General features: G+C 34.2%; 2 protein-coding genes across 3 annotated transcripts in view; both read right to left on the bottom strand.

Moving 5' to 3' along the window:
* Positions 1-348: 348 nt before the first annotated feature.
* LOC142976446 (scolexin B-like) lies at positions 349-11,052 on the bottom strand. 2 transcript variants are annotated; one of them, XM_076119807.1, is made up of 6 exons: positions 10,896-11,052; positions 7,450-7,609; positions 3,419-3,572; positions 2,347-2,499; positions 2,028-2,165; positions 349-1,011 (listed from the first exon to the last, which is right to left on the bottom strand). In XM_076119807.1, exons 1-6 carry the CDS (start codon positions 10,990-10,992, stop codon positions 853-855), a joined length of 861 nt encoding a protein of 286 aa, XP_075975922.1. In that variant the 5' UTR covers positions 10,993-11,052; the 3' UTR covers positions 349-852. The 2 variants fall into 2 exon arrangements, with proteins under 2 accessions (XP_075975922.1, XP_075975924.1); XM_076119809.1 differs by lacking the exon at positions 10,896-11,052 and adding an exon at positions 7,725-7,810.
* A 5,032-nt stretch (positions 11,053-16,084) lies between these two features.
* The window catches only part of LOC142976429 (progestin and adipoQ receptor family member 4), a 112,640-nt gene continuing 107,425 nt past the window's right edge, over positions 16,085-21,299 (bottom strand). Inside the window, exon 6 of the mRNA XM_076119786.1 lies at positions 16,085-21,268. Within this exon, the coding sequence (XP_075975901.1) occupies positions 21,203-21,268 (66 nt within the window). The 3' untranslated portion in view covers positions 16,085-21,202. The remainder of the gene's footprint in view (positions 21,269-21,299) is intronic.

The following is a 21,299-nucleotide window of genomic DNA, read 5'->3' as shown; positions in this document are numbered from 1 at the left end:
TTTATGTTTTTTAATTGTTTATCCCTATACTAATGAGTATACCCTGTACTGATAAGTTATAGATATTCAGAGAAAAGTACACTACGCGATAAAGGGCTGGGTTTTTCAGTCATTTGGGGACCCTAGGCACAAGAAATGCAAATATAGAAAAGTACCCTGTTAATGCGGTACTGCTAGATAAAGGTGTCCTCCCGAAGTCATGTGTGTAAGAAAGTGGACAAAAAGTATGTCGAGGATTATTCCTAGTTTACCCAAGCCCTCGACCTGTATGTCTATTTAAAAGATGGATTATTGTTTAATATCATATGAATGATTATATTTACCTTGATTAAAATAATAAAAAAGCAATAATATTTAAATATTGTTTATTAAAAAATATCCACATCAATGTTCAATAACATGTTATACAAGTCCAAATTGTATGTTCAGAGGTAACGACAACAAAATAAGTAGTTATTAAATTATTATGTATCACAATATGATCTTAAATATCTTATGTACTTTAATCTAGATTCTTATAAGACTAAGTACAAAATTAGACTACTATATCAACCTCAAACATTTGTCATGTACTCATTTATAGAATTACTTCCCCCTAAATCGAATTTAAATAGTATACTTATACTACTTACTTAAACTTAGAGGAATGTAACTTCAACCCACATAATAACAATCGCGTGGGTATAAATTTTAAAATATATGAATAACAAAACACCACTCGTCTTTAGCGTGGTGACTTAATTAAATTAATTTATTTAAAAACATTACTTGACTAGTCAACAACAGCTCTAAGATGTAATATTGATCTGATATAATGTATAAAATAATATACGTATTAGTAAAGTGTGTCGTTTAGATGCTGGTCACTTTTCTGATCCAGTCACGGACGCTGGACACCCTCGAGAAGACAACGAGAGCTCCGTTGGAGCAATCGTGGGCATCATTCTCCACCCAGGAGGCTACGCCGACCAGACGACCGGTCTCGTCGACTAGACCACTGCCGCTGTCACCCTGCAATTATCACAATGCTTATTACATAGGTACATACTTAATTTTCAAGATCTGAGATCAATCTCGTGTATAAGGTCAGTCAGATGACGTATAAGGTTACCGGAACTTATATCAAGATACGGTAAAGTGTCATATCGTTATGTCCCCGCTCAAAGGTGAATATGAGAATACAAATCGAACACGTTTAACAAATATCCTCGTGCGTGGGTTTCAGAATAAATTGAATAACTTAAGTACGCCAAACAAACAATGGGTATTAGTGATTGTAATAAATATTAATATATTTAACTGATGCGTAACGGGATTGAACTGCGCAAGCTTGTCAGTCGTGGTTACTAATTGGCTGAACCAAGGTGAAAACCGAACGATCCATTCCTGGTTTTGATATTCCTCCACGTTCTCTTATTGTAACTGTCTTTGTGACATTAAATTATACTAGAAGATCTCAAAGGTAACTGGAATAAAGTTTGCAATATACCAATATTTACGTAAGGTACTATAATACAGCGTAACGTTATAATAGCTATCAATGAATAGGATTGACAGGTGGGTACCTAATAAAATTGACTGCTGGTTTTATCTACGCATTCGTCATTTCCCTTCGAAGGGAATTTCCAAATTTCATATAATCGGCACGAATTACACACTGCGTACCCTTGACATATGATGTAAATCACATTCATGGTCATAGTCAATTGAATTCTCCAAAAAATACGTAGCATTTACTATTGAATAGCATGAATAGGTAGGTATTTGTAACAGATCTATTTTGTTTAAATCGTATGTCACGTTTCTAGGATTCTATTTGAATGTATCAGTCACAATGATGCGATGCTACTGGGTAAGTCAATGGTACCTACAGCTACTGTGTTACTACCGTAATATGTAAAGTTCTGTATACAACAAAGTATCGATAGGTAGGAGGTACCTACCGAAGGTTTTTTACAGATATTATTGGCACAATGGTGAAAGTACGCGGACAAAAAATTAAGTGAAACTTGTATATTGTAACTTACATTGCAAGCGGAGTCGAATCGTGGCGGACGTCCCTTGACGCACAGCATGTCTTGAGCGTTGTACTGCTCCAAGGTCTTGCACACTTCATCAGACTGTACAGCTAGCTCCATGCCGTGCATCTCGCTGCGCATGGTGCCCTGAGGTCATGAAAATTAGGACATAATGAAAATGTTGAAATAATTTTGTAATGTCTTTAGATGGGAGTTTGCGAAACAAAATTGTTTTAAAGGAAACGCCGAGCGTCGTTGACAGTAGTTATTATATCATAGACTAAATCTGAACCGAGATATGTAAGTATTTGTTGTTGTTGGTACTAACCCCGAAGTGATCAGTGCCGTATCCAGCATAGGCGACGTTAAGTCCTACGGGGAGGGAAGGCTGGTCGTCCAGCTTAGCAGCCACCATGGTCTTGCCGTCCAGGGGCAAGGGCTCGCTCAGCTCAGCCAGGAGGAAGTCCCATCTTGCAGCCACCTGGAAATATGAAGCATTTGCTTGTACAGTCAGCTCCAAAAGAAGCTCAACAACTTCATATTTCCAAAACCTCTCTTGTTGCGTAACTTTAATAAATAACTGATCAAAATCAGGAAAAATGAGTTAGAATTCAATATTTCAAACAATGGCAAATGTTTTTTCCATGGAATAATGTGCACACTTCAGTATATAGGGTTTCAAAAGGTTGAGTATGATCAGCTACTTTTGGAGCTGACTACCAATCTGACCTTCATAAAGACCTAATATTTTTCTTTTATGTTTTTAAATAACAATAATTAATTGGCTCGAAAAGTAGAAAAAGACGACCCACGTCGGGAAATCAAGAATAAAACGATAGTTCTAAAACATATACGAAGAAATAGCATTTACCAACATAGAACTATATTAATTAATTATGCATACCTGCGTAGAGTTGTTTCTTCGTATGTAGAGTTTAACTTAAAGGGTGACCAATCAAATGGTTATGTTTTAATCAAATACGATAACATTTAAACCCAAACAAGAGCAGTTAGCTAGTAAAACATTGATCGTTTCGTTGAATTTCGATAATGATTCTTATTAACTGTAGTTTTATGCAGAGTGAAAAATCAGAAAAAAATCTATCCCTCAGAGGCCTTTCAGTAAAAAAGTCAAATAATATCAATCTGTTAATAGCCCAGTGGTAGATTACACTAATACGCATTCGCTTCCCGGCTTCCCGCGTTAATGGTTGAGGATACAAAACTGTGGCATAGAACTTTCTTAAAATTTGTTAGGTATTTAATCATTTTCGTTTCTTTTAATTGTGAAATAAGACAAGTGTAAACTTTACATGGCTGAGAGTTTAACAGTTCTTGTTGCAAGCAACGTTCAGGCTCGTCAATGGTCTAATAAAGGATTTTTATATAAAAGCAAGTACCTGTTTGAGGTTGAAGTCATCAGCGTCCAGCCAGTAGGGTCCGACGGTGAAGAGTGGGTGGATGATCTGCCTCTTGACGAAGCGCGTCACTCCGCTCTCATTCTCCGTGTTGTTGGTTCCCGCCAGGACATAACGCCCACCGGTGAACAGAGTGCTGGAATAATAACATTAATCGTTAATATCTTAATTTACGCAAATCAACAAATTGTAGAAAATACTGGTGAAATTATTTGTAGGTAAGTGGTATGCTGTCAAGAAGGGTGATGGGTGTAAACTACCAATAAGTGAAGTATTTTTTGGGATTTTACACCAGCTCTCTTTCAATTGGGAATAATACGATTATAATAAACAGTGTGATCGTAAATTTTACAGGTACCTACTTAGGAAGTTATTTCTTTTTAAACCTCGCAAGCTAATAATAGTAATTAATTACAGTAGCGCTTTTCTCTGCAGTCGGTACTGTCGAATACCTTATCCAGAGTTTGACATTTGAAATGAACTGTAAGAATAGTTTCTAGGACGTCCGCTAGAGGCGCTGATCAGATTTTCATATAAAATGTTTCGATAGCTAGCCGGTTGTCGATACTCGATAGTAGATCATAGTAGCAGAGAATCGAGCTACAGTACCTAATTTAGTAGCTACCGCTATTTTGGCAGTCAGTAATGAATGGTTTGTAATTTACTGATAGTCATTGTATGATTCTACTATTCATTTTTTGATGTGTAGGATTCGAATGAATGGACACGGATGAATCTATGGGAACCTCGTTACGTTTCAATATTCAGTAGAATTTATAGCGTGTGTACAACAAACGGGAAAATGAAATTCCTACGAAATTATTTAGTGCGGAAACCAATAAAAAAAAATACATTTAGAAGTTTCGATGAAGTCTGTTTGCGACTTTCTATTGTTTTTTTTTGCGTCTAGACTTATTGCTTGACATATATAATTATAGCGTATTATCGTTTAAAATGGCTTTCCACCAAGAGGGCACTTAAAGCCTTATATGTTTTGACGTCGCAGTTCCACGGGTTTTCGGCCCGATTAATCGCCACGGTACGAATATACGATAGTATAAAGTACGCACGTTGTGTTATTAATTCTAATACGCGACCGAATCCTCCATGTTTAGATTATAACATTGATATTACGTTTCATATTATACGTAGACAAAGCAATATAATTCAATTAAAAGGCGTAGAAAATATTCGTAAGTAGTGTATGTAAGCATGCAATATCTAATTTTAACCCCCGACTGAAATAGAGGGGTGTTATAAGTTTTTCTAAATGAATTTTGATGGGGACAAAAGTAAGATAAAGGTTTTAGAACGTATTAACTAAAGTAAGGTAACTTTACAATTAACTTCAATGGAGGATCTAGGACGACAGAGTACCTACTTAATACCCTATTATATTAATATGTTTAGGACTTCAGTTTTAGCCTGACGTGTTTTGGTTAAAAATGGTTAATGCTCGTGATGTGACCTGAGTATTGTGCGGGAGTGATGATTTTTTGGGGCTTGAGTCGTTTGATCAGCTTGGACTCAGCACCTATATCTCACCTGCTTTAAACTATCATGTAAAGTTATAACTTTGTCTAACGTTTTTAATAGCTCTTAACCTATGGCCTTAACATATTATCTAATGGAATATTAATTTACCTATAATAAAAGGCTAGTACTTAATAAGTTGTTTTCATATTCATAGACTTATGACTAATATCTATGGTAATGAAGTGATTAATGTAAATGCTTGCTTCGTCACGACATGGAAGATTTAGGTTCTAGTTTTTAAAACTTGTTCTATCGTTATTAATAATTTAAAATTCTATTTCTATACACAATAATATAAGGAAAAATATAAATCCAATTGTTTTGTCGTAGGTATTATACTGGCTACTATTTTTTGTAAATAATCTATACTAATATTATAAAGCTAAAGAGTTTGTTTGTTTGTTTGAACGCGCTAATCTCAGAAACTAATGGTCCGATTTGAAAAATTCTTTCAGTGTTAGATAGCCCATTTATCGAGGAAGGCTATAGGTTATATTTCATCACGCTACGACCAATAGGAGCGGAGTAGCAACGAAAAATGATTCAAAAACGGGGAAAATTTTGACCCATTCTCTCTTATGTGACGCAAGCGAAGTTGCGCGGGTCAGCAAGTACCTACATATACCTACTTAGGATTTATAAAATCCTGTTTATATTTACTTGTGCATGGTAAAAACATATTTTTTGTTTACGAAACTGGATTGGCGTGTTTTGTTCGATGGTTCTTGCTCATGGCAACGGACCATTACTCATGTTCTTTGTTGTATACGGAAATACAATAAATGACATTAAGGCTTGCATTGTGAGCGATATGCACAATATGCACATCTTGTATGACAAACAAGGAAAACCCAGGCTTTATGCGTCTTTACGTTTGATGCATGAGTTTGTATTCACACGTGCATAATAAAGTTAGGTGTGTTGTGCATATTAAGTGTGTGCGGTTGTAATGATGGTAATGAATCAAACAGGAACTACAATTTTTCTTTCTAATTCCAACCGCATCAATTTTTATGCAGGGGGTGCCTATAGATTTTTTTGAGGTTGAGGATTTTTTATATGTATTTTAGTTCTTGCCATATTATTTAGCTACAATCTACACCTTACTTAAATAAAAATTACCGAATTCTATGAAGGTAGGTAAACTGGAAACCTATTTCTGAATCCTCCATATATTATGTCCATAATTTTAATGAATCTAACTATTCAGTGGAATTCCTATTAGTTAGCTGTCTTTTTCTAGCTTATTCCTCTTTTTTAATAATAATGTATGATTTTTGTATGAAATAAAAGGTTTTGTAATTTACCCCAATTAAACAAAATTTTAATAACGTTCTAGCAACAAAACTCAAAAGTTTAGGTTGTTAAATTACCTTTAAAATTATCAGTTAATTGTATATTGCAAATCAATTTTAATTTTATTATTTCTTTCGAGAAGAAAAATGATAATTGCAATATATTTATCTACATAAGTGTTGTTTGTTTTTTCTACGTAGTTGTATATTAAAGAATTCTTGGACGTAAGGCTATTTGCACTTATACGAAGACCTTCATAATTTGATACGAGAAGCACTGATAATATTTTTGCATTGAAGAGGTCATGGTTTATTTATATTTGCGTTCAAGATTACATTTCACGCCAGAACTGTATGTATAACCACTGATATGTCTGCAAATCTACGTGTTATTTGTTCAACAAAAAAAAAAAATACTTATAAGAAATTGAAAGTGCACCATCTTATCCAAAAGACTTAATTAAAAATAATAAAATTAAAAAAAAAAACAAAAGAAAATTCTTAGTTATTAGCTAAATAGCTATAAAATCTGTTGTCAATCAATAAATTAATGTTAAGCAAGCGCCGTGACAGTTTGTCGATAAACCAGAAGCAGTGAGTAGACTGGTCCCATTAGAGACTTACATCATTACAATCATTTCACACTGTGGTCTGTGTTAATACTTTATTGGGCCATCAAGAATAACTATTTACTCTACGCCATGTTTTACCAACAGTTTACAAAAAATACAAGTTTTAAGAAACAAAACGTGATTATTTTTTGCAAATGGTCGTAATTTTGTAGGAACGATTACCATATTATGATGGTTCGTACTAAATTGGCCAAACCTTTACTTGCGTCACGCATAACTAAATAGTTTTTGCGTCTGTTCAACGGATCATCAGTTTACGGATGTTCATATTGTGTACTATTTTACCTTATTGATATCTATCGAGTATTTCCTTGTATTTCAAAGAATTACGGTAGTATCCTTGACGTGGTACTATCGTGTATCTATTACTTTTTATAGTAGAAAATGTAACAACTCCTTGCATTAAAAAAGATAATCAAAATAAAATAAAAAAGCGACTGAAATAAATGGAATAATATAAATGAAACTTACTTCGCGCCTTATACTTACAGCACACTTTAGCATACCGAATAAAAATATCGTATATTTTTTTAATATCAGTTCGACTTACCAGTGTCCAGCGGTAAGGATCCAGTTGGGGCTGATGATGGTGCCGCCGCAGGTTCCTCCGAACAGCACGGCATGAGGGTAGCGTTCGTTTACCGGCTTCACGGGATCAGCGCTCTTGTCGCCGGCCTTCGGGACCTCGGCTGCCTTGCTTGGCACATCCGCTGTAAAACACGACAACAGAATTTGAGTTTGTAGGGTACACCTTTAACCTGTATGATGCCTGGTTTTTAATTAAAAGATCTGTTGTTTAAAAACTGTTTTAAGAGATCCACTAACCACGCGTACACAGCAAGAATACTGCGCAGAGAATAAAACACTTTTCAGGCATTTCTCATTAGTAAATAATGAATGTTGTGTGCCTTATCGTTTAGTGTAAATAAATATCAGTGATAAGTATAGTTTATCTGCTTAAACACGATTAAGGGCATCGTGTACACCGGCTATTCGCTAAGGTATTAAAATATTTCTTAATTAATCGATAATATAAAACCCAGGTTTATAAAAGAAGATAAAATATTGTAATTAATAAATCATCTTCTTAGAATAACTAAGTAACAATCTCACCAATTATGCAGTGTAGAAAAACGTTGGCTAATCAGAAAAAAATGGCAGTTTTTCCCAACAATTAAGTATGGACGACTATGGCGGATGTATTACGGACAAATTGCTCACGAGAGAACTAATTGTTACCGATTACTATGACCACTGTTCGCTTACTAGGAGTATGTTATAAATAAGCAGTAAGTATGTTATAAGCATTATGTATCTAATATCTCATGTTGTGATTTCATGTTTATAAGTAAATTAAAAAAAAGATAGTGTGTGCTCACATAGCGATGAATTATTTTTCAATTTTTTAAATGCTCCTTATGACCATAAATAAACTGTGATAAGGCATATAAATTGTAGGTATCTTGGTTGTCACAGATACAAGATTTCTTCGAACATGTGATCATTTCATTTAAAACGGGACTGTCTTGCATCTGAACTTGACTTGTAACCCTTGTAATCTGTCTTTAATAATAGAAATATAATCATAAATACAGAATATAAATTGGAAAATATTGTAAGAAGTATCCAAGTGCAAAATAAAATACGTACAAACATAGTAATAAAAATAACACAATATCCGGGTTATTTAAGTAACGCATTCAAATTGTACGCAAGCAATTTGAGCATTAATCGCTATAGTATTGTTGGTTCATTCATAAATACATACAATCATACATACAAACAGAGAGGTATGTGTAGTGAATGGGGACATAACGGGATTGTATTGATCGTATCAATGGATCTGTAAACGGATCATAGAAATGTCATAGAAAGTGGAAGTGATTTTGTAGGTGAGAGATACTAAATATAAAAGTCCGTTCGTAGTATCGTGCTATAATATTGGAGGTTATTGGAGGTTACTAAGGTCTGTTTAGTTTTTGAAGTGATTTTATATCTCTTGAAAGTACTTTCGTCGGTCAAAAATAAATACTTAATTTGATATTAGGTACCTAAACGAAAACCTAAAAAAATTAAATAAGTATTTGCGTTTTCTTTTTAATGGTAGAAGAAATATTGTGGTTGGTTGATTACAGTCTATAATAGCTTTTCGAATTTAAGTATAGTTTGTTACATAAACGCCAAAAAATATTGCATGATAACCTGCCTGACTCCAATTAGCACAGTAACATTGAACTAAGTGTTACGAATGTCATGATATTTATGTCATTTGTTTTTTTACAAGACCGATAAATTCATCTGTAATCTGTTTCTGAACGACACTGAAAAAAAAATGGCATGTGTTTTTTTTTCTTACGCAAATGCCATTTGAAGTTTACCTAAATTGCAGTTTTACAGCGGATATGGAAACAAAAACTTGTTTTTATTTCATGATAGTTTCAGATGAAGTAAAGGGTTATGCTGAAAATTGTTTGCAATACCTAATTATGAGTGATTATGTATAATCAAGTGATGATTTTGTAATTGTAGTAGGTATTATTGATATCCGTTGTGGTGACGATCATCGGTTAATTTCCACGCTGGAATTATAAGACTATTTGCACTTTTGTTATTTTATAAAAATAGTGCAACGAGTAAATTATGTCGTCTATTTATCGGATAATTCTCGGCCTACATCTAGAGGTACGATGTAGTAATTTTAACACACAATAGATGTAATTTTAAGCAGATTATTTTATAAATTAGGTCGTAAATAACATTATTTTGTTTACAGAAGCCCGACAGACATTATAATCACTTTGTTACAGTTTCTAGTATTTACAATAGGCGATAAATAAATATTTGACACGATTTACTGTGCTTTAAATCCATGTTGATCTATTTTTGTAACAATCAAGTTGTGAAAGGCAAAGACTGGAATCTGATACAAACATTAAAATAAAAGAAAACAAACATTCAGCCAGTTTTAGATTTAAATTAGAAAGTAGAAATTAAAATATCATTGCATAATATATGTAGCAGTGTTAATACATTATATTTATAAAAAAAGAGTACTAGCTTAACTAAATGTGGGACATGAGAACACTGTAACATTTTGAATATGGTTTCTTAAGCTGTGTTTTATTGGGTCCAAACCAGTTTTGATAAAACGGTTTGTTAATAATAAAATGACGTAACAACCTGTACTAAACGTTGTATAATATTAACTATCTATTAGAAGCAGTATTTTGTTCAGTTTGCACAATCAGAACTACCTATGTCAATGCATTCTAATATTATTATGATGTGAGGTCGATGTACTTGTGTATATTATTTATTTACTTCTATATTGATTAATAAACAAAGTATTAAGGGCCAGTTTCACAGTTTATTTACAAGTGTCAAGTAACCTATTTGCTAGATAAAGTTACAGTAAATGTATTAAGACAACTATCAAAATTTCGTCTGATGTGTAATTTCTTAGATGTTTATAGTTATTTGTGATTTCTTAGTAATTATTTGTGGTGAATTAGGGCCTTAGAATGGTAATAATATTTGAGACAAAAAAAAATGAATATGAGCGTTTAATAGTTTTAAATATGTATTTTCTTAAACACATCCTCACATTTTTTATTTTCCAGATGTATTTTTTTATTATTCATTTTAGTTTAGTTGTGTTTATTCTTAGAACAGTATGACCGTTACGAATGTAACGCTTCATTTTAAACCGTGTTATCGATCTATGGACGTATTTTCCACATTACCTTCACTCGCTTTATGATTGTACGATTTGACACGAATTTGTTAAACATGTTGTAAAATTATATTTATTGAAGAAAGAAACACCCAACAAATCACTTCGATAAAAAAATTACGTTCACCAATATATTTTAAAACAAAATACATACCTGCATAAATACCTTAATTTTAATTTTAAAAACTACAAAAATATACACTGATATTTATTTCTATTTTGACACATTTATTAAAATTAACAAATAATAATATGTCACTCACGTGTTTTAATAACTTTTTGTATGTCGTTAGCGCCGGGATGCGCGTGCGCGGCGAGGAGCGCCACAGCGGCGAACACAATCAACCCGTTGGAGTACATAGTCGCGTTTCGATGCGCAAGCGCCGCCCGCGACACTTTATATCAATGCGTGCTGCATTAGGGTAGATGAAGACGTCATATCATTATCTCCTTGCGGTGCGCCGATAAACCAAGCTCTGTAAGATATTTGGTACCGCATTTTGGTTAATGATTTGAGTACCTACAAATTAATTGAAGTAGATACCTAGTAAATTTAGTAAGAAATTTTAGTTCAATTTCTTTAAATAATTAAATAATTCGATCACAGATTAGATGATTTTTTTCTTTCTTAGTTTTCATCTAAATGTAAATTACTCACTGAAAATGTTTTCCTAATATTTATCGTAGAACAAAAAAGCTTAATGTTATTAGTCTGCTTAATCTACTAATACATTTTAAGTAGGTTCGATCACGATAGTATTAAGCTTTTGTCTGATTTATAGGTAGGTATGTTGATGTGTAAATTACGTTTGTCTACTTTGTATCGTAAAATACTGATAGAAATAAATGTGGGCCATATAGTTTATGAGGCATATCATACTAATTCTGTTCAAGCAATCCAAGTTTTTATTAGTTAATTTTGCATTAATCTACTATCAAAATAATATCCAAAAATTCAGTTTAAGAAATACTGGTGTCATCATAGGGATAAAATTCTACGATGCTCCAAATCTTGTACATTTTTCAGTTTGATGAGCATTCTCTGTTCATCAACTACTTAATAAAAATAGTAGTTCTTGCTTAGGTCTGGATCATTTCTCGTATAATATAGGCTTTGATCATCTGATGAAGGAATGAAAGATTATTATTTATCATACAGTTAACGCGAAGTAACGAGCATCAGCTATAAATATAAAGGTTAATCGATTGCAGTTATTATTTTTACATTTGGAAAAACCCATCTTTCTCTTGATAGGAAGAAATGTCACATGGTAATACAATGTTATCATACGATAGTCAGTAGTACCTAACATAAGATTTATTAAGAATTGTTTTTTTTTAATGGAATTAATCGAAATTTTTCGATGTTGATAGCAGCATGTTTTTAAAATATAAAGAAAATGTTATTTATACTCTTATTTCAATCTCAAAAAGAACAACTGCCCTTACGTTTGTTTTAGTTTGTAGCCATTGCTGGTGTAAGCTTTTCGAGTAAGTAGAACAAAAGTTAGGGAATAGGACTAACCCTCGGTTTCTGAGGTACAGTTAGCGGCAGTTTATCTATTCAATAGCGTTAAAACCCAAAAAAAACGCTATTGAATAGTTAAACTACCGCTAAATTATTCAGGAACCGGGGGTACGGGAATCTGGAGAAACATTTGCAGGTTTAACAAACAGAAAATCTTCAAGTTTTAGTAAATCATGAATATTTTCCTATTCAAACATCTTATTTATAAACCTAAGATATATTTTGAAGGTAAAAGCTTTCTTTATGCACCACGTATCTTGCGGCTTTCTGATAATTTAAGCCTTTATAGATATACCTGGAATAGTCGGTATTTTAATTTCATTCCCTAAAACATTTCAAGATAAAGCACCCGTAGCTTTCAACAACTCGATAAGAAATTTCTAGAACAGAAACAAAGAAATAAATCGATAATAAAGGATGACGTAAATACATTTGACGAAAATCTTCGCCTTGGCATTGCAGTTGGTTGCTATAGATAATGTTCCACCATGCGGGTAGTATCGATGCTTCATTATACTATCTGCGTTCAACTACATGTGTTATGAAATGTGCGTGACGTCTGTACGCGTCGTAGGGGTAGCCGTATCTTTATGGTAGATCGAGGGTCGGAGTATTTCCTTGGTCGTCCTCTTCTCTATCCATTAACTGATGGAATATAACGACAAACTTATTCTAGTAAGTTCGGCTTCGCAAGATATATAAGCGACGTTTGTAAACGATTTGAATCAGCCGCAGTTGAAAACTGTTGAGGGATTACTTATAAGTATTATTTGTCAATACCTTAAATTGAGGGTCCCGGCTGTTATTTTCCAAAGATCTTTGACAGTCGTTAACAGTAGTCAGAAGCTTGAAAGTCTGACAACCAGTCTTGCCGAAGGGTATCGTGTTAAAACCCAGGTAATGGGTAAATGGGTCGCTCCATGTAAAATACTGATATTCAGCTGCATCCGGTGAGACTGGAAGCCGACTCCAACATAGTTTGAAAGAAAGGCTAGGCTGATGAGTTAGTGTGGCTTCTGCCTCTTGTCTCCTTCTAAAAAAAATGTAATTCATATTTATCCATGCCTATAATTTCAAAAAAGAAGCACTACTGCACTAGAGTTAACTTAAAGGACGTGATAGCAGAGTATTTTTCAGAAAAGCGGTACATAAATACAGATGATCTAGAACCAGATGGACAGGTTGTACCCATATGTTGTTGTTATTGTACCATCAGTATCATGGTAGGTATATGCATCATATTTCATTTAGGTATTCTATAGGTTTATTTGAATGAGGTATTTGTTTTCAACAGAAATGTGAAACTGGCAACAATGTTTGTTTCACGTTTGATACCCTTGTAAATTAATACCTAAGCTCAAATATCATTTCATTGTTCATACGTGAGACATCTGTTCACATAAATTATTGATTGATCATAGTGCTCTTTAACCGTGGTAATTATTGTGATTTTCCTAATCGTAATAGTCAACAAGGAATTGTAAAATGACAATGTGGTTATTACTCAGTATTTGACGTTCAGTTGAACACATGATTTATGTTATATAGAAATACTTGGAACTTCTCTTATAGGAAAACATATTTATATAAATGGGGAAACTGGAACGGAAACACAGAAAAGAGGATAAAATCATATAAAGCTTTAATAATGACTAGCTGACCCGCGCAACTTCGCTTGCGTCACATAAGAGAGAATGGTGAAATTTTTCCCCGTTTTTGTAACATTTTTCACTCGTACTCTGCTCCTATTGGTCGTAGCGTGATGATATATAGCCTATAACCTTCCTCGATAAATGGGCTATCTAACACTTAAAGAATTTTTCAAATCGGACAAGTAGTTCCTGAGATTAGTGCGTTCAAACAAACAAACAAACAAACTCTTCAGCTTTATAATATTACTAGCTGACCCGTGCGGCTCCGCTCGCGTGAATGATTTTTTTTACTAATACAAAACTTAATTATTCTTTAACAACAAAATATTCTTTTTTTCATGAAAAATATTCTCAAAATTATTTATATCTCATATAACTCGTGCTAAAACATATCCGCCATTAAAACTGTTTCCATGACAACGGAATTTTGTTAATTCAATGTCATTATAATATTGATTATTCGCGACTTCGGTGGCGAAACCTGAATTTTCCCGGGAAATGCGTCATTTTCCCGGGGTAAAAAGTAGCCTATGTCCTTTCTCGGGTATCAAAATATTTCCATACCAAATTTCATGCAAATTGGTTCAGTCGTTTAGGCGTGATTGAGTAGCAGACAGACAGACAGACAGACAGACAGACAGACAGACAGACAGAGTTACTTTCGCATTTATAATATTAGTATGGATAGTATATATAGTATAGATAAACAATTATAACACACCGGTGAGGCCTGGATTTTACCAGGCTAATTGTGGATTGAGAACACATACCTATCTGTATGAGTTATACGCGAATAATATAATCATCAACATTAGTAAAATTCAAAATGTTGGTGGATATCTGAAATTTTAATTATGTATTTTGTTAATTTTAATTTTGTATTGAGAATAATGTGAGCAAATCTAGTCATTGTTATATATATAAATATCTGCTCTGTTAAATAGAAAAACATAATGTTAAAAAAGACAACAGCTACAGGGATAATTAAAAATCTGATACTGGAATTTTGCCTTCGACGTGTGGTCTTTCCAATGTCAATATTGTCGTCACACAATTTTGTGAATAATGATTAAAAATGTTGGGTTTTGACAAACATTGGGGCATTCGGTGACATTTGGCTGCATGTATCATTTATAGCTAGCACGATTTAATGTGTTCGTAGAAATAATATTTACGCGGTTCAACTATATTTTATGTAACCTGCTAAGATTTTCTTAGTAGAAATCACATTGCCAGGTTTATAGGTTACGAGGCGAACCTTAGAGATGAGATGTAACACGGAAGGCAGTCGGTCTTATTATTGCCTCTGAAACGTATCAGTAGTAATATACGCTACTGCCATGCAGATGACCCAGATTTATGTTCAAAATCGGACCAAAAAGTTGTTTTAGAGGTTACCTATCCATAAATTCTTAGTAATTGCCTGAAGTGTGAAAATTTTGGTCACAGTCAGTCACAAACCTCCGTACTTCAAGACACTGAGAGCACCTATAGTAAGTATAATTGCCTGGCCTCTTGCTGATTGTGATCAGGAGTATTGTGCACACGCTTAGCCATTATAAACAAACCTCTGCGAGTTGATATAAAAGTAACACATTTTTTTTAAACCTAACCTAAAAACACAAAAGTTTGTATTTTGCTATAAATTAAGTCATGGGTATAAATGAGTCAATCTTATAATATGATATCTTTCTTACCTATAATTACGTATAATGACATTTTTAACAATACGACGGTCAAACAATTAGTCGGTGAACTGCAGGAAATCCAAAGAGCTTTTCCAAACGTTCATTGGAATGTTGTTCATTCGGTGAGAACATAAAAGTGTAAAAATTTTATTGGGATCCATTAACTGGTAGAATAGTTTTTGGGAAACACGTTGTACTTGGAAATTTGGGATCCGTTACTCATTACTCAGAGATTGTAACATATAGAGCTGGATTCTCAATAATTGAAAAAAATGTTGCAAGCGCAGAATTTCCTCGTTTATTTTAGGAATCATGAATAAGTTGCAATGTAGAATTTCCTCTTATAATTTTAGGAATTTTGAATAAGGACATCGTAATAGATTCTATTATGCAGGTAGTAAGACGATATAGAATACATTGTTAACTTATTTTGGTAGCATGACGTGAATTGTATCTACAGCAAGCTCGTTCTATTGATTCACCACCATTCAGGGTTCGTTCTTGATGAAAAGTTTGGACAGTGTTTTGATTCCTTGCTCTCTTTTTAGTGGGTATTACTGCTTGGTTAAATAAAACAACATGGAATGAATTCAAATAAACTTTAATAATCTCTTCAACGTCTACAGCTTGAGAATTTTGATCAATAATCATCACTATTAATAATAATTCAAGATAAGTGCATGAACGCGCAACAATGGGTTCACAAAAGTAACGTAAACAATCACAATAATTATTATGTTTGTATTAAATACTGTCGTATTGCTTTGTTTATCACCTACGCACGATAACTCTTATAAATTAATGTGACTTTATTATCAACCTTATTTAAACGACTACAAAAATCAGGAATGTCAAACGTTCTCCGAAACGCTATACAACTACAAAATTATTGATTAACTAACGGCCTTCTCATCATTTACAAGTTAAAATATACAGATCTACTGCAGTTTCTTCCTTCTTGATAGGAATGGACAGATGTTGTCCATTTTCTTGTAGGAATTTGAAATGACAGTCTTATAATACTGGATATTTTACTTGAAACTTGTGAAATCGACCCCAAGTATATTTATACAGTGAACATGTGGTTATTGCTGCAGGATGTCTGAAAGGCACGGACACTGTTTTGGACATTCAACTCGACTTTGAGCTTTTTGGGTACAATCTCTTTGATGTAGTCCTGCTAATTGCAGAAAGAGTTTCCTAAATGGTAAAGGGTCATTCTGGATCAGTGAGCACACGAGGAACAGTCGCGCTTGCTAGCAGTAAACCGACGAGGTAGATTTCTAAGGCATGATACACCTAATGAATATATTAAACGACAAAGTTTTATATTATACTTGATCGGCTTGGCTTCTTACAGCGGACGCTTCACTCGCGTCATCGCTTCTCATTCTTCCTTAGTAAGTTATTGTTCACTGTAGCCATACACTTAGCAACAAGTATAGTAAATTATTGCGAACTTGATTTAGTTAAACGATTACTTATGAAATAAAAACGGTGATGAGTGGTCACTCGGCTACGTATACAAGCCTCGTAGTATTGCCTCTTGTTCACTATGAACAAACAAAGCTATGTGCAATCTATGTCGGACTGTCCAGTCTGTCCACACGCGGGACACTCACACTCACTGTGTACTTCACTTAATGTCACACAGTTATCTCGAGTCTTCAGTGACGTTACGACCGACTTGCCGACCTAAATAACTTTATATAAAAAGTGACTCCAGTAATTCATATACTCCGTGTAAATAATTGATATTTAGGCAAGTAAACAGTTACAAATAATATACTTAATATTAACATCTCAAATATTCAACAAACTAATTTGACCGCTAAGACAAAATAACATCTGTACAATCAATTCAATTCGTTTCGAAATATAAGTGAAGTCTTCCTCTATACTTTTGATGTAACTTTACAGAAAAATAATCTATGTGATATTGTAAATATGTGCCTAGTTGAAATATCTTATTCCAAAAATATAAATCAAAATACTGAGTTAGTTTGTTGATAAACGTGGCGGGGGCGGGGGGCCGGCTCTTGGCGGCACGGCACGGCGCGGCACGGCTCGGCGCGACACGGTGCGTGCGCAGCCGCGGGACTGCGGGCACGCGTCTCGGCGACGACCACTAGTAAAAAACCTCAAGTACACTTCGTTTTGTCTAAAACACTACTTCGTTTAATAAATAATTAATTAAAACAATAGAACTTTGACAAAAGTAGAACATTAAAGCCATCAAAAAGACGCGTTAAAAATTTTTCATCAACAATTGATTGTGTAAAGTTTTATGCAATCGTTTCGTGATAAACGTTATACTCGACTACTTTTGTCAAATTTCATAACAATTGTCGTCTATTTATTGCTCGTAAACTACCTAACTACTGACGCTACGGTTACCACTAGTTAAGTAAACTATCGAACTGACTAAAGGAGGTCGTGTACGAAGAGAAATAGTATCTCAAGTCACTCGCGATGCCTTTGTATACAAGCAGCAAAGCACACAACACCGAGAATATAAAAATATACCAACGATGTCACTGGTACCAGCGAGGCACAGTGAACGAAACAGACGACCGTACAATGGCGATGAGAGAGAAGTAACACTACAACTATTTTATATCTACAAAGGTGCTGATATTTTCATACACCTCGACCCAAAATGTAAAACCGTTCATGTAGTCAATAAAAATTGATGCGGATATTTTTTTACAAATATTACGAACCTCGTATTAGATGTTACATAGAAACGTGACAACAAAACATCTTCAATGTTTTTGTTAAATCCGTGAAATCGTTCACTTTTGAGTCGAGGTCTATTCAATTTCAGTTCGAGGAGAATATTAAGGCCCACTCAACGTTTGTGGTAACAAGAATTTTCACAATCGAAGTTACAATTTTTACAGAATTTTGCTAAGTCATTTGGCAGTATTGCTTGATCTTGCAGTGTGTCCAAAGTCGATTTGACCGGATCTCATTATTTCATATCATCATAATATACTGGTCTTACAGTCCCAATTTTCTGCATTATAGACAAGCAATTTTACCAGTTTAACAATTTTTGTGTTTATCAACAATGTAATCTCTACATAGAGATCGAAGTTAGGTACAGAAATTGATATGTTTAGTAAATAAATTGACAAAAACTTATGATTTATTCCCACAATACAAAATAATTTTGTTTTAAATATGAAACTGGATAGCAAAAACATATTGCTTGTCTCAACTTTTCAAAATCTTAAATTTTCTTCCAAATATTGGCCTAAAAGTTGTTCGAATACATTGTTTGTTTTATTCTATATTGCTTGCCGAACGATTAGGTTAAGTAATGTATTAAATTTTATATAGTATCTCGAAGACAGATGGACATTAGTTTCTCGATTACGAAGTAGTTAATAAATAGTTAGAGATAGTTTACAGGACATGCAATAGTACGAATGTAGAAGAAATATACAAAAAATAATTTACATAGTCTAGAGGAACGGTGTTCTGGGCTACCATAAGTGGTCACAACTCGTGTTCAAACAATATCAACTAATATGTCGATGGATTCTTCTAAGTGATATTTGTCTGTGAGAGGCAAGTGACGTGTGAAGCTGCCAGCATGTCAGTGACTAATATTCGTAACGTCTATGAACAGTATGCGTGCTGTACTTGTAAATACTCCCCCACTCACGGCAGCCCAATGGCATTCAATCTTCACTATCATTCAGAATTCTCTCGCGAATTCAAAAGCGAATGCAATTCCAACTCCACATTAGCCTAATCTATAAAATTGTGTAATTTTCCAATATTATAATTTAACTATACTTATAAGCTTACTAAGATTTGAAGTGTTCGTCTCATTCAAAGTAACCACTAATACATTTTCGATAACTTATCGCGCTAACTGTTATAACTATTAAATAACTGTTCTAGTAATTAACTAGTTATTGTAAAATGGCTTTTATCCCATCGTGTGGTACATTAGAAGGTACACGTAATAATGACGACTCATATTATATTCTATTGTATAGGCCGCGATATTGTCTACTAACGATATTATTTGTTTCTTACTATACTGTTTCAAGTTCCCGCCTTAATGTATGGAAAGTCAGGTGAAACACATTATTTTGTAATTAAAAGCGTGTTTACCTTTATCGCAGGGTAATATCGTAATGACAGTCATTCGTAGATATAAAAACCCGGGTTTTGTATCAACGCATAGAATAGCATGATGCAATTTTATTTTTAATGTCATCGTTGACAATATGCCATAAGGTATATGAATAACTTACAATGAGTCATTTACGCGGCAAGAGATGTTTTAACGAATTTTAATCAGCTGGGAATTTACCAATAATTTTACTTTATCAATTAGCAACGATAACAGAAAAGATCGTTTAAACAAGCTATTGGATGTCGAGTGTTTCGGTGCTTTCCTGACTGTCATACATTGAGGCAGATTTATAACTTTACTATAAGATATTATCTGAAAAGCCTATGTGAAGATATAAAACTGTAGTATGAGTACTGAAATAATGAGCGCTGTCAACTTTCCAATACATAATTTAGAGCAAATTACGTAAATACACACATTTACAGTACCTAGTGGATTTTTGGATATTTCGAGTCGAGCAAATAAACTCTCGCAAGTTTTAAGCCGATGTCGACAAAAGTTGGTAGTATCTGATATAATAGGTTACTTGTTTTGACTCCTGCCTAGTCGCTTGTGTTACTAAGCATTTTGTATTCACTCTCCTGGCATTTGTAAGGTAAATGTTAACGCTCCTATGTATTGTCACATATTATTGCTTTTTTACTTATAACTTTAATTATGTATATTTGAGAATTAACTTTTTAATATTGCGAAGTAAGTTCTTAATTAAAACTCAACTGATTACTTAATCATTACGTCCTTACTAATCACAACACTATCTCATAGCTAGTTGACAGCACTCACGTTCGTCAAGAAACGTTTCATGTCATAGAGTGACACGAGGATCGCTCTACATGTTGACTATGGTTCAGCCGTGCTATGAGCATCGTCACATCCTGCAGATATGTCTGTCATACGTATGTCGAACGTATGCTAACCGGCTCCTGAAGACGCTACGATACCTACGTTATCGACTAAGCTATAGCCACTTTCCATAAGACCAAATGGTAACTAATGTATCCGCGAAGTACCGAATATGTTCCACTATAGGACTCTTAGCAACTAATCATCCTTGTCTGAAGACTACGTCCCTATACCTAACATCCGAGACTGAGTTATCCACACGAGGAAACTAACACGTTCTCCCGAAGACATCGTTTACAAAGATAGTTTCACAACATCGAGGATTTTACGACCTTAACATAAAAGTTCGGAAGACTGACCGTTTTTCAACAAAGACCATCGTGATTTTGAGTTCATACTTTTAAGATTTTCATGATTCAACTTGAGTTCACTTCATGTTTATTGCGTCACATTATCGTTAACAGATTATTATCAAAACATTCAAACGTCGTTCCAACGAAAAGACTCGCAGTATCGTAAAAGAGTTATTATAGTCGTCTTAGCTTAAGTTACATAGTCCTCTCGTTTGGTCTTACGGGTGTACGCAGCTCCAAGTCGCGGTGACTTAGGAAGCTAACAGCGTGCGCGAATTGAGTAGAAGTGAGTGAAGGAGTGGAGCAGACGGAGCGAGGAGCGAGCGCAGCGCGGCGAGCCGTGCGCGGCGTCAGAGGTGGCGCAGCGGCGCGCGGCAGTCCACCCGCGACATCCACTCCAGGTCACGAGTCGTCACCTGCACGCAACACACAAATAATCACGTTATT

Source organism: Anticarsia gemmatalis, chromosome 11 (genome assembly GCF_050436995.1).
Source record: "Anticarsia gemmatalis isolate Benzon Research Colony breed Stoneville strain chromosome 11, ilAntGemm2 primary, whole genome shotgun sequence".
NCBI lineage: Eukaryota > Metazoa > Arthropoda > Insecta > Lepidoptera > Erebidae > Anticarsia > Anticarsia gemmatalis.
This window is presented reverse-complemented; position numbering and strand designations above follow the sequence as displayed.

Bases quoted from the DNA above. Each gene is read 5' to 3' on its own strand.
- LOC142976446 (XM_076119807.1), bottom strand. From the start codon at position 10,992: ATGTACTCCAACGGGTTGATTGTGTTCGCCGCTGTGGCGCTCCTCGCC. The intron at 7,610-10,895 runs GTGAGTGACATA...CGTGTTTTACAG, and splicing joins ACAAAAAGTTATTAAAACAC to CGGATGTGCCAAGCAAGGCA. The intron at 2,500-3,418 runs GTACTTGCTTTT...TCATATTTCCAG, and splicing joins ATGACTTCAACCTCAAACAG to GTGGCTGCAAGATGGGACTT.